The sequence below is a fragment of the Dromiciops gliroides genome, chromosome 1 (assembly GCF_019393635.1).
Source record: "Dromiciops gliroides isolate mDroGli1 chromosome 1, mDroGli1.pri, whole genome shotgun sequence".
Lineage (NCBI taxonomy): Eukaryota > Metazoa > Chordata > Mammalia > Microbiotheria > Microbiotheriidae > Dromiciops > Dromiciops gliroides.
The window spans coordinates 422490063-422511772 of record NC_057861.1 but is presented as its reverse complement, the minus strand read 5'-3'; the positions used below and the strand labels follow the sequence as shown (position 1 = coordinate 422511772).

General features: G+C 35.9%; 1 protein-coding gene across 2 annotated transcripts in view; it reads right to left on the bottom strand.

Moving 5' to 3' along the window:
• ZFR (zinc finger RNA binding protein) overlaps positions 1-21710 on the bottom strand; it is a 75577-nt gene that overhangs the window by 37420 nt on the left and 16447 nt on the right. For both annotated transcript variants that reach the window (XM_044002111.1, XM_044002121.1), the window contains 7 exons: positions 18130-18412; positions 16955-17102; positions 15125-15343; positions 7485-7732; positions 3584-3775; positions 2483-2771; positions 1485-1672 (listed from right to left, as the gene is read on the bottom strand). In XM_044002111.1, the coding sequence (XP_043858046.1) occupies positions 1485-1672; positions 2483-2771; positions 3584-3775; positions 7485-7732; positions 15125-15343; positions 16955-17102; positions 18130-18412 (1567 nt within the window). The remainder of the gene's footprint in view (positions 1-1484; positions 1673-2482; positions 2772-3583; positions 3776-7484; positions 7733-15124; positions 15344-16954; positions 17103-18129; positions 18413-21710) is intronic.

Here is a 21710-nt window from a genome sequence, read left to right as displayed (position 1 = left end):
GGAATTTGGGTAAGGATTCATCTTTTGACTCTGGCTTGTAAACAGTTTCTGTTGGTAAAGCAAGACCTCCTCTGTAATTCAATTAAGTCTGCACTTGTTAAACACCACCTGTGCCAGGCACTGTGTTAATACCAATTTCCCTTTATTTACATATTTAGATTTGAATGTAGAGTCTACATCTATACACATGATGAATTCAGTTGCTACTGAAATTTGAGGTACCACAACTAATTAGAAGAATAAGTAGAATAATGGAACCTCAAATCTAGAAGATAACTTAGAAATCATTTAGTGAAAAACCTTTCCTCACTTCACTAGAGCCTGGAGAACTTACCTGATATCACTTAGTCATTAACAGAACTCAGACTAGAAAACAAATCCTCTGATTCCTAGGCTAATGCTGCTTCCAATTGAGCCACACTGCTGCCTAGTATATTTGTTATATGGACTACTGATAGGTTTAAATTTTTACTACCATCTCTAACCCTGATCCTCAGAAATACAGTAATACTGGATGTACTTGATGTGTTATTCTGAATGAGTGAATTTTCAAGATAATTGAAATATGTGTAGATACAGCTTAATTATCTTGCTAGTCAGTAAATTTCTTCAGAGCAGGAAACCTTAATATACCCCCCTAAGGCTTACCATAGTTTCTCATTAATAGTGTTTTAGTGTAATTTTTCCTAAAAATGATACATTTCCCCTTCTCAATATACGGAGGATGAAGAACATAACATTTTCTTGATGATTTAGGTTTACTACTGAGAATATAAATTATCATGCAATGTTACAGTACAACAATGTCTTTGGAGCCTCCTAAAATAGACTGCCTTATGACAGTGGCACTAATATAAGAAAACGTTGCAAACAGACATGGCTTTTCCAAAGCACAAGTATTTAATGAGCACATTTACTCTTGTCTCTGGTGGTGAGATAACATTTCTTCCTGCTTCAGACAGAGTTCTATTGTCTTTTCATCTGGAAGGTTCAAAGAATCACACATTCAGAGGGAGTACAGAGGTCTCGTCCAATCCTTCTCTTCATATGAGTTAATAAACTTGAGAAACTAAATTCAAGGTTTCCCAACTTCTCATCCTCAAGGATGTTTTGGCTTGTTAAGCTTCATTTCCCCCTCTTATGAAAAAAAATGTCATGGCTTTGTCTGGGCTATTTTCTTTAATGCTGAGGCCTTTTTGCTTATGTGTACCATTCTGGATGGTTAAATATCACTAAGTGGACTGCTATCAGGCAAAGAATAAAGATGAAAAACAAAGAAACTAAAAGTTTTTCTAGGCTAGAGTGTGGGGTAATCCTGTAGTGAATACATTTTTTAAAGTGTCATCTTATTTAATATGATTAACATAGAAGTTATGAAAATAAAGATTTGTAAATGAACAAGAATAAGTTCTCTCCCCAGAAACACATTTTCACAACAAATCTATAGTTTAAATTTAGCAATAACCATATTCTCAGTTCAATACCTCCTCAACATAGTCATGGCCTACAGGCTGCACATCACTCTGCAAAGCAGCAAGAGTTGTAGGTGTCACTGGGTCTGATGTGTCTGATTTTACTTCTTGGGTCTGTACAGCAGAAGTGGCAGGGGTAGGTTTAATACTTTCGGTACCTTTCAAATCTTCTGTTTTAATTGACGGCAACTTATTGCCACCTAGAAAAAGGGTATATATAAGTTTGTAAATTTTAACGATAAACAAATTTCATAAAATTAAATTGGAATGTCTATAATCTTCCTAAAACAATACCACTACTTACTTATCACAAGATAGACCTTTTGGCTTAAGGACTTGAGAACGTTTAAGCTTTTGAGTTTTATTAAAAAGTAGAATAAGTTACCCGAAAGTATACATAATATCTTTACTCCTCATTAGTCTGGATGGTATTCTCCGCTTTACAAATGGAGAAAGTAAGCTAGCAGTACACTACCAAATTTTTACATAGAATTTTCCATTTTTTAAATTCATGCTGCCCAAGGTAATTTCAACAAATCAAAGATGAAGGAAGGCTGAAACAGTCTTGTCTTCTAATTTCCTTTAAAATTTTATCAACTTCTGATCACCTGAAATCTAATCTTAGTTTGCTTAGTGTCTTGTAAAAATAGGTTTAAAATTGTAAACATTCTTTTTAAAATTACTGGTGATGACTATATCCTGCTGAATAGGTGAAGAAACAAAAATGATTAAATGGTTAATTATATTCTTTATAAAAATAACATTCTGGGAGTGGCTAGTGGTGCAGTGGATAAAGTACTGGCCCTGGATTCAGGAGTTCCTGAGTTCAAATCTGGCCTCAGACACTTGACACTTACTAGTTGTGTGACCTTGGGCAAGTCACTTAACCCCCACTGCCCTGCAACCCCCCCCCCCAAATAACATTCCAATTAGTTTTCATATAAAATACTATCTTGTGAACTTTCCAAGTTGTCTAAATATGTCTCATAGCAAAGGACATCTATACTTGCCAACAAAGTTTATTTTGGGTGTAGATGTTTTCTTTGCAGCCATACTTGCAGGCACAGTTGATGCTTTAGTATTTGATGCTGTATTGAGACCTGTGTTTGTAGCAGGTGTAAGAACTTTAACTGCAGAAGTCACAACTGAAGAATTCACAGTATTGTTGCTAGCTGCAATACCAGAAGTAGAGGCAGTTGATTTAGAAGCAGATGCAGCTGTTGAAGAAGTAGCTTGGGTAACAACATTTGGTTCCGTTGAAGGAATGGGTTTGCCAAGTTTTGTGTGTAACTTTACCACCTATAAAAACACATTTTAATAGTTATCAGTCAACATACTGTGTAAAACATGCATATTTTAAAAGTAATAAACACTTAAAGGGAAGTCCAACTATCCCTTTTCTAATCAGTATAATTTTATCTGTTATATATACACAGATATTTATTACTTAGCTAGGTAATCTTAGGCAATTCATTAAACTTCTAGGCCTCAGTTTCTCCACCTGTAAAATTAGGGAGCTGTGATAAGCCTACACATCAAAAAATACTATTTTTTTTGTTATAAACTTCTCAATGGTAAAAATACATAATTTTTAATTAGCCTGTAGAGTTCCTAGCCTATCCACATGTGTATATTGGACACAATCTTTAAGGGATTTATTTTAAATTTCTAGAGGAGCTTACTTCTAAAGAATTTTTATTTTTACATGAGCAAATATGTATGCTCATTGCTTTTACCAAGGCAAAGACAGATTAAAGGACTTATCCAAGGTGATATCCAATAAGACACAAACTTAACAGAAAGAAAGGAAATAATAGCACTCAATAATTTCCAATTAATGAAATTAGTCCTCTAATTCAGTTTCTACAAAGTAGACTTAAAAAACAAATTCAGTAATGCATTAGGTATTTTAGTGAAAGGAAGGCAATAACAAATATTTTCCATAGTTATCACAGAAATCATGAAGCAATATCGTTAAACTCTCTGAAATTTGAAAAACAACCTTTACTTCTACTTAAATCCCTATGCCAAAGATGAAGACAGAAGGGGGTATATATAAGTGTATGTGCGCATGCATGTGTGTCTTTGTGTGTGAGAGAAAAGGCACCTACTTTCTGATGCTTAGCACCACGAATGTGTGCTGCATATGCATCTGCTCCTGTACAAGACACATCACAGAGCTCACAACGTAGTTGATTTTGAGTCCCACGAATGGAGGTGCTGCTGCTGCTGGTGTTTTGAGAAGCTTTCAATGCAGCTTCCTTTTTTTTGTGTTTCTGTCCTTCTAAATGCTCTTTATAAGTCTGTTTTAAAAGAAAACATTTTCCTTCATTTGTACACCATTCAGTATTATCCAATTTGAAAACCTCTTAACACTCATTTTAAAAGTCAAGATAACTTTTTCTAGTAGTTGAAGATTAGATTATAAAATTTCTTACAAACTAGGCAAATTTATTCTACTTTATTGGTGGCTCTGTAGACTATGATTCCTAATAAAATGCAGTAATTTTCAGAATCATGGGAGTTCTCCTTTACTAAAAACACAACTGACTAGACAAAGGATATACTATTCTTTCCTAAATCAAAAGACAATGATGGTAAATGTATATGTACCATTAGCAACAGATTCAAAAGCAAGTAGGGAAGAGACATTCATATTCCATAAATAAATATTCTACATCAACAAAAATCTAGCTATAGTCAATACATAGAAAGATACCAGTTTACAAACAGGTTGAGTTCCAAAAGGCCATTTGTCATTTAATTGTTTGGAACTCTGCAATTTCCCAGAGAAACATTACAAATGGTAATAAAATTAACAAAAACTCATTTAATCCATAATTTAACTGAAATATGCTGTACATTTAGAATAAAAAAATAATTTAAACCAGTTCTAATATTAACAAACAAGAAAAAGGGTATAAAAATTTAACACATCATTAATGCCAGTACTACTTGAACAAAAGCAGTTTTAATTATAAGAGAATGAGGAAGCAGAGTAATAGGTTTAATGCTTTCCTTAGAAGAAATCTTGGACATCCCCTCCCCCATTTTATAGATATAGAAACTGAGGCCTACCAAAGTTTAGTGACTCGCCCAAGGTCAGGGTCTTTAAGACACTTTCCAGGGCTTTGGAGTGATCCTTTAATCACATCATATTTGATTTAAAAATTTATGACTTTTCTTTGAAAAAGGCTATTAATTAGCACTACTCATATACATAAAAGACTTAGAACTGAAAGGGACCTTAGAGATCTGATCTAATATCTTCATTTTTATAGATGAAGAAAAAGAGAAGTTAAGCTTATAGTCTACTAGTCTGTAACATTACATGAAACTATCATTTAAATTTGTAACTATTGCATGCCCCAATAGGGACTATGCACAGAGCAGATGCTTAATAAATGCTTATTAAACCAAAATGTCTCCAAATCAGTTTTGAGAGGCAGAAACAGGTCTAGAATGTTAGTTTTCTTGACTATAAGTCCAATGCTCTTATACATGTGTCCTTCTAGATGTTAGTGCTATCTCCCTAGCCAATCTCAGACACTCTTCAATTATCAGTCCAACCATCTTCTTCTTGTCATTGCCCCTCAACATCACAGACTATATTCTGGGGGGGCTTAACCTACTCAGTTTTGGAATTTCTGCCCTGGAGCCCAATGGTATAGTTTTAAGTGCAAGCCTGTGTAGTGTGGGTGTGTGTGCGCACCCTCAGTCATGCTTTATATTCTACCCTGGCCATCTTGTCATCTAACCTGCTTTGGTATGCATTCATTCACTCCTCAAATAATTTTATATTTACTTATTTGTATGTATGCTGTGGATTCCACACCCTCAACCAGGAGAATATAAACTTTCCTAAGGAGAGGAATTGTCTTGTTTTTCTTTCTTTATTCCCAAAGACTAAGTGTCTTGCACAAAAGCTTAATGTTTGTTGAAATGAATGCCTCCATTCATTCATTCATATTGTCTTGTAGTCATCCCATATCAACAAGTACCATATCCAGTCTTAAATTCCATAATTTCTTTTTGTGATCTCTATGCATTACATTCTATTTCAGCCATGCCTAGCATTACACATTCAGCTCTAAGAACATTTTATTCATTTATTAATTTTTTTTTTTTGGTGAGGCAATTGGGGTTAAGTGACTTGCCCAGGGTCACACACAGCTAGTAAATGTTAAGTGTCTGAGACCGGATTTGAACCCAGGTACTCCTGATTCCAGGGCCGGTGCTCTATCCACTGTGCCACCTAGCTGCCCCTAAGAACATTTTATTATACAAAATGCTCTAGCCTTTACATCTTACATATCCACTCACTACAATGGACACATAATTCTTTTATAATTATCATCAATCTCATAGTATCTCTGATTCCATTAGGACCCCTTCTCAAAGGACATTATTTCTGTTACTGGCGAAATTCTTACATCTGTTATCTCATGGTATCATTTCCTCTTAAACTCACCTGAGGGCCCCACATAATCCCTGTATATTCACATTCTAACCCTATGATGTCATTATATACCAAGACCGAAGCCATGCATATATATCCTCAATGGCAGCACCCCATCACATGTTCATTCCGCGGGCTACATGCCATATGCATACTCAACCTCAATGATATCATACTTCCTTGGGATGAAGGATGAAGGACAGTGTAGATTCAGTCATACACATATATAAGAATATACAAGATAGATGGATGCCTACAATTCAATCAGTGCTTATAGTTTTTTGGTTTATGTAACATACTGTTTCTTCGAGGAACACGGAGTGTTTCCTTGATGAAACAATACCTAATCCAGTAAGCTTAAAACAAGATAAAGTTTTGAAGACTCAATAGAGAGCAGGAAGGAAAACATCAAGGAACTGCCTTCCTCTTCCCAGAAACATACCTGCAATTTTCTAGTTACTAAACTCTCACTATATTTTTAGGCCCTTTAGAAAAAGGGAGATCAGATCATGCCTGGGATGAGATTTGAATATGTTTGATACTGACAAGAGACAGAAACATGCTCAAATCATATATAAAGAAGAACTATTGGCTAGAATCAAACAAACAAAGAGTAAAAAAAACCAACCAGGTCTCCTGTGCTAATTTATCCAGCACTCTGAATGAGCTTTCTTGCTGCCAAAATTCCTAAGCCCTTCCCTATATATGATGTGACTATTAAGCAACTAGATGTTGTCCACGTGCTACACATACAAATTAGTCATTATTTTACTCCCCACTTATAAAGAAATCCATTTTTATATTAGGGTGGCCTATAGCTCTTCTAAAAATGGTTCACTAAAGATTCTTATAGTATTTCAGAAATTACTTCTTTGTTTATATGCCCTAAAAATATTATACTAAATAATGTTTTCTCATCTGTAAAATGAAGAAATTAGGTCCCTTTTAGCTCCTAAAGCCTCTGAGTTTATGAAATTTCCAAGAATAAAATATAGCTTTAGAGAGATTAAGGAAAAAAAGGGAAGATAACACCCTCCTTCCCAAAATGGGAGGTGCTTTCTCCAAAGGCTTTCTAAAATAAAATGTGCATTTTTGTAAAGAAAGGCGGCAAAAATCTAAAATAAACATAAAACTCAAAGTTTCAGTTTGAAAAAAATAAAATGTCTTTCATATAAATAGCTTTATTTGCCTCTTATTTACATTAATGTTCATCATTGTTATTCTCTTAAACTATTATTTTTATATAGTGATTTTTTTTTTGGTAAGGCAATTGGGGTTAAGTGACTTGCCCAGGGTCACACAGCTAGTAAGTGTCAAGGGTCTGAGGCTGGATTTGAACTCAGGTCCTCCTGACTCCAGGGCTGGTGCTCTATCCACTGTGCCATCTAGCTGCCCTTTAAACTATTATTTTTAAGTCTTAATAGCAATAACTCCTTTCAAAGAAAAATGTTTTGGCCCAAATTCCACTATTTTCAGGGGAAAAAAACTTAGAATGCCGTCCACACTTGTCAAATATGATCATTAAGACTTGCAGTAATATAAAATGTAGATACCTGTGGTCCAGCACAGCTGATCTTACAAACATCACAATAGTGAATCTGGGGTGGTTTGGGAGGCTGTTTTGGTTTCAGTTGTTTATTTTGGAATGGTGCTTTTTTAGTAAAGGTGGTCCCTGTCCAGGCAGCTGTTGCAGCAGCAGCAGCTGCTGCTGCCGCCGCTTGCTTCTGTTGCTGCTGCTGTTGTTGGTAGTAGGAGGAGGCAGCTGAATATACTGCTGCTTCATAACCTGAATAGGAGGTACCTTACAAATAAAAAAAATCAAACAAATATTATTTACATAATTATAAAAGTCAAGTATTCAGTAATAAAGTTTAAGTTTTCAAGTTATGCTACCAAAATTCAGTTAATAAGTATAGTATTCAAATGTATCACCATTTAAACGCTGTATATCTTCCATGGAGTGTAAGAGAAACCTTACTTACCTTTTTCTATACAATGCCTACCTATTGCACTTAGAAATAAGTGGAATGCTCTGGGAAACACAAATTAGATATGATCCCTCAAAGAAGTTTGGTCTAAGAAACCAAGGACATATACTTGACATAATTAGAAACTTTAAGAAATAATATAATCAAATGGCAAAGTATGGGAGTTCAAAAAAGGGTACACCAATTAATGTTAGAGTAGCTCCAGAGTTGGTAGTCTTAAGTTGAACTTTGATGAAGGGATAAGATTTAGACAGGAAGAAAGGCCTCTTTATAAAAGTCAAACTAATATGAGTAAAAGCTTACAATTAGCATGAATCAACATAAAAAGTTTGTGGGGGTCTGAGAAGTGGCCTACCTGAAGTGGTGGGTTTATTTACAATGGGAAGCAGTGGAAAAATTAGTTTGGAGAGGAAGACTGAAGCCAGGTTATAACTCCTTTGAAAGAATTATTGAAGAAAAAGAGATAGGTTTTTCTGCCTTCTTCTCAAGGTTGAACAGACACTATAAGTTCTATCTTAACTGGCCAACAATGCACAGGGTTCCAGAATAATTATCCGAAGTCCTAGCTCCCATGACATTTTCATGGTATTCTGCCAGCTCTCTCTGAATAATCTTTTTGTTTTAAATAGGATAGTTTAGCTAAAATTTCTTTTAGATGACAAAAGGGCTTTGTGACTAAGAAGTTTACTTAAAATCAAAACAACTCACTTATCCCCATAATATTAAATTCTGTTAAATTAAAACTGCTGAAAGTGAAAATTGCTAACTTGCTAATTCACAGTATATTTGGTTTGCAGTACAGATAGGGATTGGTTAAAGAAAGAAATGTTTCTACAGTAGAGGAAGGAGACACATTTTACTTAAAGAGATTGGATTCTACTGGTTTTGACCTTTCTGATGTTTGAAATCTATCATCCTTCTTTATCTACCATCAAACTAAGAAATAAAATAAATCAAGAGAAAAGGTGAGATAGTAAGAGTTTGAGAATATAGCCAAGTAAGCCTGAACCTAAAAAGGGAAAGTAGCCACAAGATGTGAAGGTGAGCGACATATAACAAGGCTTCTTAAACTTTTTCCACTTGTGACCCCAGGTATATAGGTATATAAAATAGGTATACAAATCAAACATTTCTTGCCAAATTTTGTGACCCTGCCCCCATTCAGTTATGTGACCCCATGTGGGGTCGTAATCCACAGTTTAAGAGCTTTGATACATAAAAAGCTCATTTGGATTTATTTGTTGGACTATGTTGCTGGATAGCTAGACTAGATTATGACGGAAGGTTCTGCTTATGGAAGACATGAAAACAGGAACTCTTAAGGAGTAAAAAGTCTTTGACATGAATACACTGAAAAAATTGGTAGAATCCACCAATCAAAGATATTACAAATGGTCTAAAAGAGTAAAAATTACTATCCTAATAAATGCCACAGGCTCAAACTCCACCCCCCCCCAACCTCTACATTATTTTTTTTGCTGGACCAACCAAAAAAACACCATTCACTCTTTCTCAGTTCTTATGTATGCACACACACACACAGCCTAAAATATTCAGGTATTCACTAACATAGTAGATAAAATTACAATTTAATGAATACCACCATTGTGCTTAATAGTGATACTTCCACATCCAGGCTGATAGCACATGCTCTCCCAGACTGGCTTATGTTGAGCACAAATTCTCTTAACTGCAAAATCCCAAATGACACAAAAAACAAGTTCTTAAACATTTCCATCAACCTAACAGAGATATATTTTCAAGTATTATATACAAGCATTGTAACTATATTTGAAAATATTAAAATTATTAAAAAATATTATTATTAAAAAATTTTAAAACATTATTAAAATGTGACCTTTAAAAAATGTTCTGATGAGCTGGAAGGTATGGAGAGGTGGTAGATTGGGATTTCTGACCAAAAAAAAAAAAGACAGCTTAGGCTTTGGTTTAAAGGTCCAACTATCATGAATTCTTTAGCTAGATAGGAGAAGCAGAGTGGAGACAGAGAGATTTGGTGATGTGACCATCAATTTTTATATACCTGTACTAAGTATAGAGGTCCTCAGGGAATCTCAAATTAAAGGAAGGTTAAATAACCCACAACCTGGTATGTATACCAATAAAGGGGTGGTGGGGTGGGTAGAGGAATTGATTCTAGGCTCCAAATTCTAACCATCTTCAAAATACTGTGAATTATTTAGTGAACTGGGTGAGATTAGTTTTCAAAGCCATCTATCTATATCTATCTGTCTGTCTATCTATCTATCAAGTTAAATTTTGTCTTTGTATCTGAAGCTAGGAACTAACTAACTAGGAAGTAATCTTTATCAAAACCAAAATAAGAAATGAAACTCCCATAAATCACCAATTCAGTATTCTTCTTAGGAAGTAATATATAAAAAACAATTTCTTTTTTGTCTGGACCTAGGATTTTATTGATCTGGGTGAGGCATTTTTTCTACAAATGTAGATCTATAATTTATAATCTTAAAGAACTTTCTCTAGGACACCAAGAAATTAAGCAGCGTGTCCAAGGGTAGCATAGTTAATATCTCTAAAAGGGGACTTGAAGTCAAGTCTTACTAACTCAAAAGCCAGCACCATATCCATTATGACATACTACCTCAAATATGCAAAAATTAAGGAAGTCTTATACATTAAAAGGCAACATGGCTAGCATATAAATAATTATTCTTGAAATTAAATACTACTTTTTGATATAAACTAGCTGTGTGAATGTACAAATCATTTAACTGGGCATTGGGCAACTATAAATTACAGAGGAACTGCCAATCTGTATTAGGAGGGCACTTCTACACCAGGGAGTTCCCTATGCTGATTTAACAATGGTCTAAGAGAAAACCTCCCACAAGCCCTACTCCCCCCTCCCATCAATTTATATGTCATTCAAACATAAATATAAAATGACATATATTTTATTCTTTATAACAAGCCACATTACACAGCATCTCCTCTAATTTGTTGCTGTTTATGTTTATATGTACATATATGAACACATGACCAACTGTATGTAAACATGAAAAGTAAACATTTGTGTATGTATTACAAAATTTGAATGTATATGCAAATGAAGTCTGAAAGGGAGATAAATAGTTGGGGAAGTTAGTTCATAAGAGAGATAGGTACAAATGGAAGATGAACTGGGGCAAAACTTCTTTATAAAGATTTAAATTTTTTTCCTTAGCCCACCATGTTTCTTCTCACTGGTTCCTACATACCTCCTCAACTTCTAGTCATTGTCCTGTTAGACCTCTTCTACACTGAATTCCAAATTGCTACTTGGTTCTACTTACACACAGTATGACTGAATTTTGAATGGCTGATCTATAGCTTACTATTTAGTTATTTTTTTAAAAAAAGTATCCACTGAAAAATGATTTGAAGATTCAGCTGTGCATTTAAAGACTCAAGGAAAAAAACTGGAAGAAATGACCTAAGAGGAAAAAGCTGGAAGAATAGCTGAGAGGACAAAGTAACAGACACCATAAAACTGGAATCAACCAAACAGAAATCAATGACTCCATGAGACAGCAAGAAATAACAAAACAAAATTTAAAAATTGATAAAAATCGAAGGAGAAAAAAAAAAAAGCCTGGACACTGTATTTCAAGAAATCATAAATGAAAACTGCTCAGCACTATTAGAACTAGAGGACAGGGGGCAGCTAGGTGGCGCAGTGGATTCAGGGGAACCTCAGTTCAAGTACTGTGGAGCCCCAGTCAGGACAGCACAAGATCTAGCAGCTTCTATATGAGAGGGCATGGAATATGATATTCCAAAGGGCAAAGGAATTGTGATTATAACCAATAGTAATTGTGAAAAAGAGAAAAGGGGTAAAAATTGTACAAAAAATATTTATAGCAACTCTTTGTGGTGGTTAAGAATTGGAAATCAAGGGAATGTCCATCAATTGAGAAATGACTGAAGAAGCTGTGGTATGACTGTAGTGGAATGGTATTGTGCTGCAGGAAATGACAAACAGGATGATACCAGAAAAACTTGGAAAGACTCATACGAACTGATGTATAGTGAAGTGAGCAGAGCTGGGAGGACATTGTGCATAGTGGCAGCAGTATTGTTCGATGAGCAATTGTGAATGACTTAACTACTCTCAGCAATACAATGATCCAAGACAATCCCAAGGGACTAATGATGAAGCATATTATCCACCCCGTAGAAAGAACTGAGAAAAAGAGCACTTGTGGATTGTACATATATAACCTGGTTGATGTCTGGTGGAGGAGGGAGGAACGGGAATGAGGGAGAAAAATTTGGAACTCTAAATATTATGAAAATCTAAGTTGAAAACTACTTTTACATGTAACTGGAAAAAATAAAATAAATGTTTGTTGTTGCCCCCCCAAAAAAAGGTATTGGAGGGGCAGCTAGGTGGCACAGTGGATAGAGCACCAGCCCTGGAGTCAGGAGGATCTAAGTTCAAATCTGACCTTAGACACTTAACACTTACTAGCTGTGTGAGCCTGGGCAAATCACTTAACCCCAACTGCCTCATCCCCCTCACCCCCAAAAAGTATTGGACTACCTGAAAGCCATGATCAAAAAATGGACCTGGATATCATACTTCAAGAAATTATCAAAGAAAACTGCCCTAATATTCTAAAATCAGAAGTTGGTTGTTTTTCCTTCATTCTCAAAGAGGACCATAAGATCAGGGTGATGTTATGACTTGAAATGAATTGGATTTAAGAGAGGAAGGGCTGTGCAAGGTCACCAACCTCATTCTCTCCTCCAGAGTCATCAGGGTCCAGTGGCAATTGGGGTTAAGTAACTTGCCAGGGTCACACAACTAGTAAGTGTCTGAGGTGAGATTTGAACTCCTGACTCCAGAGCTAGTGCTCTATCCACTGTGCCATCTAGCTGCCCAAAGAAAGGTAAAACAGACACTAAAAAGGATCCACTGATCATGCTTCCTGAAAGAAATCCCAAAATGAAAACCCCCAGGAATATTATAGCCAAATTCTAGGTTAAGAAGAAAATACTGCAAACAGTCAGAAAGAAACAATTCAGTTACAGTTAGGATTACAGAGGGTTTATTTAGCAGCTTCTACGTTAAAGGATGGGAGGGCTTGGAATATGATATTCCAGAAGGCAAATAAAGTGCTGCTGCTGCTGCTAACTATAAGGTCTTGGAGAAGAAAAGAGGTGCTGTAAGCCTAGAGAAGAGCAAATATCCTAATTTTCAAACAAAGGAAGAGGACTGACTCTGAAAACTACAAAAGAGCTAAAAACTTCTACTAACAAAATTCTTATCACATTATTATGGAAATAATTAGATAAGTAGCAATCACTAAAAAGTCATTATGGGTTGAGTTACATTAAATTACCTATTTTTTTGTAGGGGAGAGTAACTGCTGGTGGAATGCTATAGATTCTTACACTTAATTTAGTAAAGCATTTGAAAACACCTCACGTCTTATGCTTATAGATGAGGAAAAGTGATTATAGTCTAGATAACACTGTACAGCAAAGTTAGAGAGATTTAAAATTGGTCAAATAATCAAACATGGATTCATGTCAACTTGGAGGGAGGTTTCTAGTGGAATCCTTCAGGGATTTATTTTTGTCACTGTATAATCTAACAGCTTGAACACAGATAACATACTTAGCAAATTTACAGATAACAAAATTTGGAACAATAGCCAAGATATGAATGATCAATCAAAAAAAAATAGTGATGGACCAGACTAATAAGCCAAACCAAACATCTAAAAAAGAAAAATGCAAAGTTCTATATTTCAGTTGAAAACAAAAAAATTAACCTCCCAACTACACTACAATAGAGACATCACTAGGTAACAATTCATCTAAAAAGATTCAGGAAGTCTTAGTGAACAGCAAATCTCAATATGAACCAGCAGTTTGACATGGCAGCCAAAAAAGCTAATGTACTATGACGCATAGTTTCCAGAATAAGGAACATGACAGTTTTGATATATTTTGACTATGTCTGGTCACTCCATTTAGCAAAGACACAGACGGTCTAAATCACGTCCAAAGGGGGCTCCTAGAATTGTGAAAGGACTCAAGAACATGCCCTATGTTGACTAAGTGAAAGAATCAGGCATATTGAGACTGAGAAAGACAAAATTTAGCTGTCTTCAAGTGTCCAAAGAATTGTCATGGATGAGGTATTAAGATTAGACTTGTTTTGTTTGGCTCCACTGGGCAGAAGCAAGAAACAATGAGTGGAAATTCCAGACCACCAAATTTAGATTTTTTATAAGGAAAAACAAAAAGAACTATCCAAAAACGAAAGAAGCTGCTTCATAACCTTACTTGAAGACTTTGGGTCAGAGACTCAATGACCATTTCACAGGATTCTTAGTTTGGTCCTGATTAGACCAGAAAGTCTCTGAAGTCCCTGACAAGTCTAAGAGCTTGTGATGATGCTAACCAAAGGTGGTGATGGTTGTTCAGTTGTTTTAGCTGTGTCCAACTGTGACCCCATTTGGGGTTTTCTTGGCAAAGATACTGGAGTGGGTTGCCATTTCCTTCTTAAGCTCATTTTACAGATGAAGAAACTGAGGCAAATTGGGTTAAGTGACTTGCTCAGGGTCAAATAGCTATCAGGTCTCTAAGGGCCAGATCTGAACTCAGGTCTTCTTGACTCCAGGTCTGTTTCTCTATCCACTGCCCCACCTAGCTGCCCAGTTCAGGCATAAGTAAAATAGTAAGAATGAGCACAGTTAAAGCAAGATGTCCAAAGTCTAGATACAAGGTTGGTGTAAATTGGTAATTATCTCACATTCTTATCTACTCATCACCTAGTTTCTATTTCCTTTCCCCTAAAATGACAGCTACTCTCCTTTTCAAATACCTTTTGCTTGTTGGCAACACAGTAGGTTAAGTTTTTGTTTTCCTATTTTTCTAAACCTATGTAGCTGTCTACCATTTATAAAGGAAAGAATGACAAGAGAAAGTTTTTGATATCGATTCACTATAAACAAAGCTTTTGAACTTTTCATATTGGGGAAAGTTATGTTCTGTCACAATTTACAACACTACCACTTAAACCTTATATCTATAGAGTATAAGTTATCTTTACTATTTAATTTCCATAGCAGAACATGACCTCATGTATACACTTATATCTGTGACAGCTAACGAAAGATTGGAATTTGCTTAATCATTTATTTAAAAAGATCATATATCATACTTACCAGAATAAGTAACTGCAGTGGTACTATAAGTAGCACTCTGGGTATAAGATGGCACTACAGTAGCTGCAGCTGCTACTGGTTGTACAGTGGACGATACAGGATATATGGAGAAAGTTGTTGTTGCTGGACTTGGTGTGGCTGGTTTTATGGCTGTCACTTGCCGAGTCTGCTGGGCTTGAGTATATTGAGTTGCACCTTGGCTATACCCCGCTTTAGGAGCTGAACAGAAAGGAAAAGGGGGATTAGATAATTAGAAGGTATGAACCATTAAAAACAAAACAACTTTATCACTATAATTATGAAAACATGAGCATGCTTATAACAATTGAGACATTGTTACCACAAGAAGCAAAATTCTTTTTACACCATCTAAAATGCTAATTAAAACCAAGTGTCGGGCAGCTAGGTGGCGCAGTGGATAAAGCACCGGTCCTGGATTCAGGAGGACCTGAGTTCAAATCTGGCCTCTGACACTTGACACTTAACTAGCTATGTGACCCTGGGCATGTCACTCATTGCCCCACCAAAAAAAAAAAAAAAAGGCTAATACAGTATTAGCTCAATCAGGAGAATGTCCAGAACAAAGGAAATTATAGCCCTACTATTTACTCTGCCGTATAAGTACTATTCAAGGCACATTTTAGGAGGGACACTTTGGCAAACTGGTATGAGTACAGAATAAAGTCACTAGGATGGTAGGGAAGCAAATAACCATGTCAAATAAATAAGTTGAAGTGCCTGGAATATTTAGTTTAGAAAAAATACTTTAAGGGAATGTAACAGCTTTGTCCATGAATCTGAAGGGCTGTTACATGGGAAATGAATTAAGATTTGCTTTGCTTGGCCCTTAGAAGCTGCAGAAGATAACTTTAGGTTCTATTTCAGGAAAAAGTTCTAACCATTAGAGTTCCTTCCAAAGTACAATGGGTTGCTCCCAAAGTAAAGGATTTGGCCTCGAAAGAGGTCTTTAAATATACCTATTGGGAATTCCTGTTCCAAGTACAAGTTGGACTAGACAACACGGGGAGTTTCTACCAACTTAGATTCTGTAATACTACAGCCATACAAATATTGTTATTAGAAATGCGTTAATTTTGCAAAACAACAATTTAGCAAAGTAAAAGTTGACTGAAATGTCCACCCTAGTAAAGTTAGACAAACTATGTTTTTAATAAACTTTATTTTATTAATTTTTGTTATTTTCAGAAAAACAAACTTAAAAGTATTAACTTCACTGCTTAGGTCACTCCGAAGCTCAACTAAAAAAAGTATCAAATTTAATGTCAATAAATGCCTTTAAAGACATAAACGAAATTTCTCTTAGACAAATCCTGCTTTCCCATTTCCAGATAGGCATGCTCACTTGGAGACAATTAGTTTCTGCCGTGGATAGTAATGTAAACCATAAGAACTATATTTGGAATTTGAGTAAAACTCTGAGGAGAAAAAACAAACTTAAAACAAGAGATCCATAAAGTAGGAACTAAAGACATATTACCAAACAGGTCCCTAAATAATTAATCAGAAGAGCAGCTAATATTTCAGTTGTTATTCTTATAGTTACATTTCCAGCAAGGAAAAGGGCATGGCTTAAAATCACAGCCATTGTCTCCTTTTTATATTTCACGCATTTACAGAAGTGAGAGAGTATCATCAGAAGCTGACAATTTGGACCCTCTACACAATTCAAGTCATCTCTTGGGATGGTAGTAAAAATAAGGGAGCTTCATAGAATTAAAAATCAGATCTCTTCAGATAAAATAGGAGCTCCCAACAAACTGTACCCAGTACAATGCTTTACACTGATAAAATTACTCCAACACAACCCACCTGTCTGGTAGTAGGATTCAGCAACAGAAGGCTGTGGCTGAGCCGCAGCAGCAGCTACAGCAGCAGCAGTTGCTGTTGGTTGTTGATAGTATTGCTTACTATCATAAGCTACAGCCGGGGCAGTAGATCTCACATATGAGTATGAGTCCTTTAAAAAATGAATAAAAAAATCTTGTTACAAGCAAATACACAAAAGGTGGTGATGGAGTAAGAAGCAAAGTTTACCAGAAAATGTTGATAACAAGAAAACAAAATCAGACTGCATATACACAGGAACTTATTACACCACCATGGAACTGAACTTAGCACGAAGACCACCAATATAAAACCTATCTATGAGGATTTGGTCATGGAAAAAACAAAATAACTACATTAAAAGTCAAATTTGCCCATACAGTATACATGAATTAGACTACACATCTAGGTATGAATTTAATCATCTCCTATAGAAACGTATAAAATGAAGATGTGTGAGCAATCTACTTTTTTCCCCTGTTTAATGCAAATTATTTTTCTAAAGCATATGCAGTGCTCACTCCTTCATCGCCTCCTCCTCCACTCCCTGAAATCTAATATTCCTTTCCAGAATGTATAAAACTCTTTGAGAGTCTTATTACAGTTATTTTTGGCAAAGTTGCCTTTTTTTTTTTAAATTGATGTATGTGTTGGGCATCAGACTAGTTTCCTAAACTAAAAAACAAACAAACCTGTGCATGGAAATGAAAAGAGTTATTAACAGTATATTTTCAAATACTTGATGGCAAATATGATGGATGATTTACAAGTTTCTTATACCATACTTTAAAAAGGATACTCAAGTGGGAAAGGTTTGGATGAAATTATCCAAGATATGGGAAATTAATCTTATGAAAAGAAATTCAAAGGGTTTGGCCTTTGTTTATTTAAAATGTTAAAAAGAAGGCTAAGTGGCAACCTGATGTTTGTTTTCAAATACATGAGATTTTCCTAAACTGTTCTTTATGTACACATTAGATTGAACAATGTCCTTAAATTAAAACAGAATAGATTTTTCACCAAACCTCTCTAATGGTTTCCAAGGTTTGTATCCCTAATGATTTTGAAGAAGACAACAGGTCTTGGAGCTTAACTAGATGTCCTATTTAAGGCCTTTCCAATTCTTCTTGTTCATGATTCAAAAGCATCAGTTTTCTTACCTGGTAATTCTGGGTAGTGGCAGGAGGTGGTGGAGGTGGTGCTTCTTGTTGCCTCTGGGTATAACCATAGTCTGTTGCCGTGTGAGCTGTGGGGTAACCTCCATAAGCGGCAGCTGTTGCAGCAGCTGCAACAGCTACTGGAGCAGGCCTGGCAACTGCAACTGTGGCGGCTGCTGGTGCATAGGCAGCAGTAACTGTATGAGCAGCTACTGGAGCCTGATGGACAGTGTAGCTAGCAACTGTAGTTGGATGAGAGTAGGCTACACCCGAAGCCGGCTGTTGGCTATGTTACAGAAGGGAAAAATAAATTTAAGACCATTTAATATTAATTCCTCACCTCAACATATTGAAATAAAACAGTGTCACGAATCATCTAGACAAAGTGTAGGAATGTGGTGTTATATTATAAAACACCATTTATTATCACAGAGCCTTTAACCCAAGATCAAGTCATATGATTATGCTTCAGATCATATAATAATTTAAGGCAATTTATCATTAAGAAGCAGCTTCCTCTGATGATGGAGTGAGAAAATCTATACCAAGAAATCAGGATTAAAAAATTAAATGCAACGTGTAGAAGAAATCTGAGACTGAAAATACTTTTCCTGGCTATATAATAAAAGCTCCACTAAACCTAAAGGCACAAAATTAAAACCAAATATTTACGGGACAGCTAGGTGGCGCAGTGGATAGAGCACCGGCCCTGGAGTCAGGAGTACCTGAGTTCAAATCCGGCTTCAGACTCTTAACACTTACTAGCTGTGTGACCCTGGGCAAGTCACTTAACCCCAACTGCCTCACCAAAAACCAAACCAAACCAAATATTTACTCTCCCAGTGTCTTTTCTGGACTACATATGATAGTGATTCGGATAGGGCAATGTTCTAGGTATTGTCACTAAACTTCCATTTCTCTTTCTCAATACTTTCTTGTAATCTATAATAGCAAGGTCCTGGGAGAAGAAAAGAAGAATGGGGGATGAAGAGAGCAGAATGGAAACAGTGGGCATAAGGCAGGCAATCTGAACCAGACTGCTTCTACATCCATCTCTCTCATCCTAGCCTTATATGTTCCAGATACCCTGGAGAATTCGTTGTGAAAGGTTCCATTCTATCTTGTAACAACATGAGGACACATGTCAAGAGCTACAACGTAGAACACTAAAAAACCTTCCTGAAGCCAGCTCTCTGACAGGGTCCCCTAGCTCTATACTGACTTAAGAACAACCTGAAGTCTTCTCCATCATCATCATCATCAAATGCAACTATTAACAAAACTCAGACACCTGGAATAGTGGACTGTTTAGGACTCACTTTCCATGACAAATTTTTCTACTGAACCCAACCTCATTTTTCCCTGAATTTAAAATATCTACACCACTTTTACTAGCTATAGATGATCAAGAGTTCATTATATATTTCTTTTCCTTCTTTCTTTTTTTTTTTTGGTGGGGCAATGAGGGGTTAAGTGACTTGCCCAGGGTCACACAGCTAGTAAGTGTCAAGTGTCTGAGGCTGGATTTGAACTCAGGTCCTCCTGAATCCAGGGCCTGAGCTTTATCTGCGCCACCTAACTGCCCCTTACATCTTATTTAAAAAAATTTTTTTTAAACTTTTAATTTCTTTCATTATGTATTTCTGCTAAAAATCCTTTTGTTAAGTTCAATGAGCAAAACCACTCACTGTACTTCAGTTTATATTGCTATTTGTATGCTGAATTATTTTAAATCAGACATTTTTGCTGATTATAGTATTAGCATGAATGCCATTAAAAAAACAAACCTTATGATATTCACAATAACCTTAATGAGAGCATAAGCTTAAATAATTGGGTGTAGAAGAGTAAATAAATCCGCTTTCTTCCTCCCTTAGGTAAGTCGCAACATCTAAGTTGGAGATGATCTCTAATGTCATAAAGTTCAACCTAAAATATACTAGACAAGTGTCATTAAATCTTTGCTAGAAGACCTTTAGTTTTGGGTCAATTCTAAAAGTTGTTTCCCGTTATATCAAAGCTGATTTTACTTCTATCTAGTCCTGCCCAGCAGAGGACGCCTGTTCTGTTCCACGTGACAGCTTTTCAAATACTTAAAGAAGGCTTAACTACCAATCATGTCCCCTTCCTAAATCATCTTTTTTTTTTTTGTTCCAGCTAAATATTCCCAGTTACTTTAACCAATTCTCATATGGCATATTTCCAGTTCTTACACTGTTCCACTTACCTTCCTTTAGACACATTATAGTTTATCTATGTAAAGACTATTACCTCGTTAGTCCTTGATATTATAAATACTACCTAGCCACTCTTCTGCTATCTTGTACTTGAAGCTGATTTTTTCAGAACCTAATTAATTTCAATAAACATGTATCAAGCATTTACCATGTGTTGGGCACTGTGCTAAGTAGTGGGAATATGAAGACAACCAAGTGATATTATATATTTATCCTTGTTTAATTTCATTTTATTAGACTTAATCTACTGTTTTTAGCTCTGAAAGTTTTAAATTTATTATGAAGTTTCCCCAAGTTACACGTATAAAGAAACGTTCACATCTGTTGGGGGGTGGGGGTTAAGTGATTTGCCCAGGGTCACACTGCTAGTAAGTGTTGTGTCTGAGGCCGGATTTAAACTCAGGTCCTCCTGAATCCAGGGTCAGTGCTCTATCCACTGTGCCACCTAGCTGCCCCCCACATCTATTTTTAAACTTTTGTATTCCAAATTCTCTTCCTCCCTCCCCTTCCTACCCCCTCTTAAGAACTCAAGCAATTCAATATAAGTTATACATGTGCAGTCATGCAAAACATTTCCACATTAGTCAAGTTGTGAAAGAAAACAGACAAACAACTTTAGAAGGAGGAACAAAAAAAATTCTTCAATCTGTATTCAGCTATCATCGGTTCTTTCTCTGTAGATGGACTGCATTTCTTAAGTCCTTCTGCTAGCATCCTGCCCACTATTTCTTACAGCACAATAGTGTTCCACCCTAATCTTATCCCACAATTTGTTCAGTCTTTTTCCCCCAAGTGATAGGCATCACCCCAATTCTGAATTCAACTTAAAAAAAAATCTTTTAGGATACCAGGCTCTGAAAGTTTTGATTCTGATTCCATCCAAAATGGCAATATGTTGGCTATTCCTCCCAGCTTTTGGGCATTTACAAATTTAATAAACATGTCAATACTTTTCCCCCAAAGCAACAGTAATGCTATAGCATAGTGCCAAATTCAGTTTCTTGGGGGTATTCCACTAAAGACTCCTTCAAAACTGACATGTAGCAGTCAATGACTCCCTTATGAGTTAGGCTATTACACCATTCCCAAACACATCAAACTGCATTATTTCTGCCATATCTTTATCTTATCCATAAGAGAAGTATGAAAGATGTCATATGCTTTGCTAGAATCTAAGTAAACTATTTATACAATTTCTCTGATTTGCTGGTCTAGTATAATCTTTGTCAAAAGGGATTTTTCTGGGGCAGCTAGGTGGCACAGTGGATAGAGCACTGGCCCTGGAGTCAGGAGTACCTGAGTTCAAATCCAGCCTCAGACACTTAACACTTACTAGCTGTGTGACCC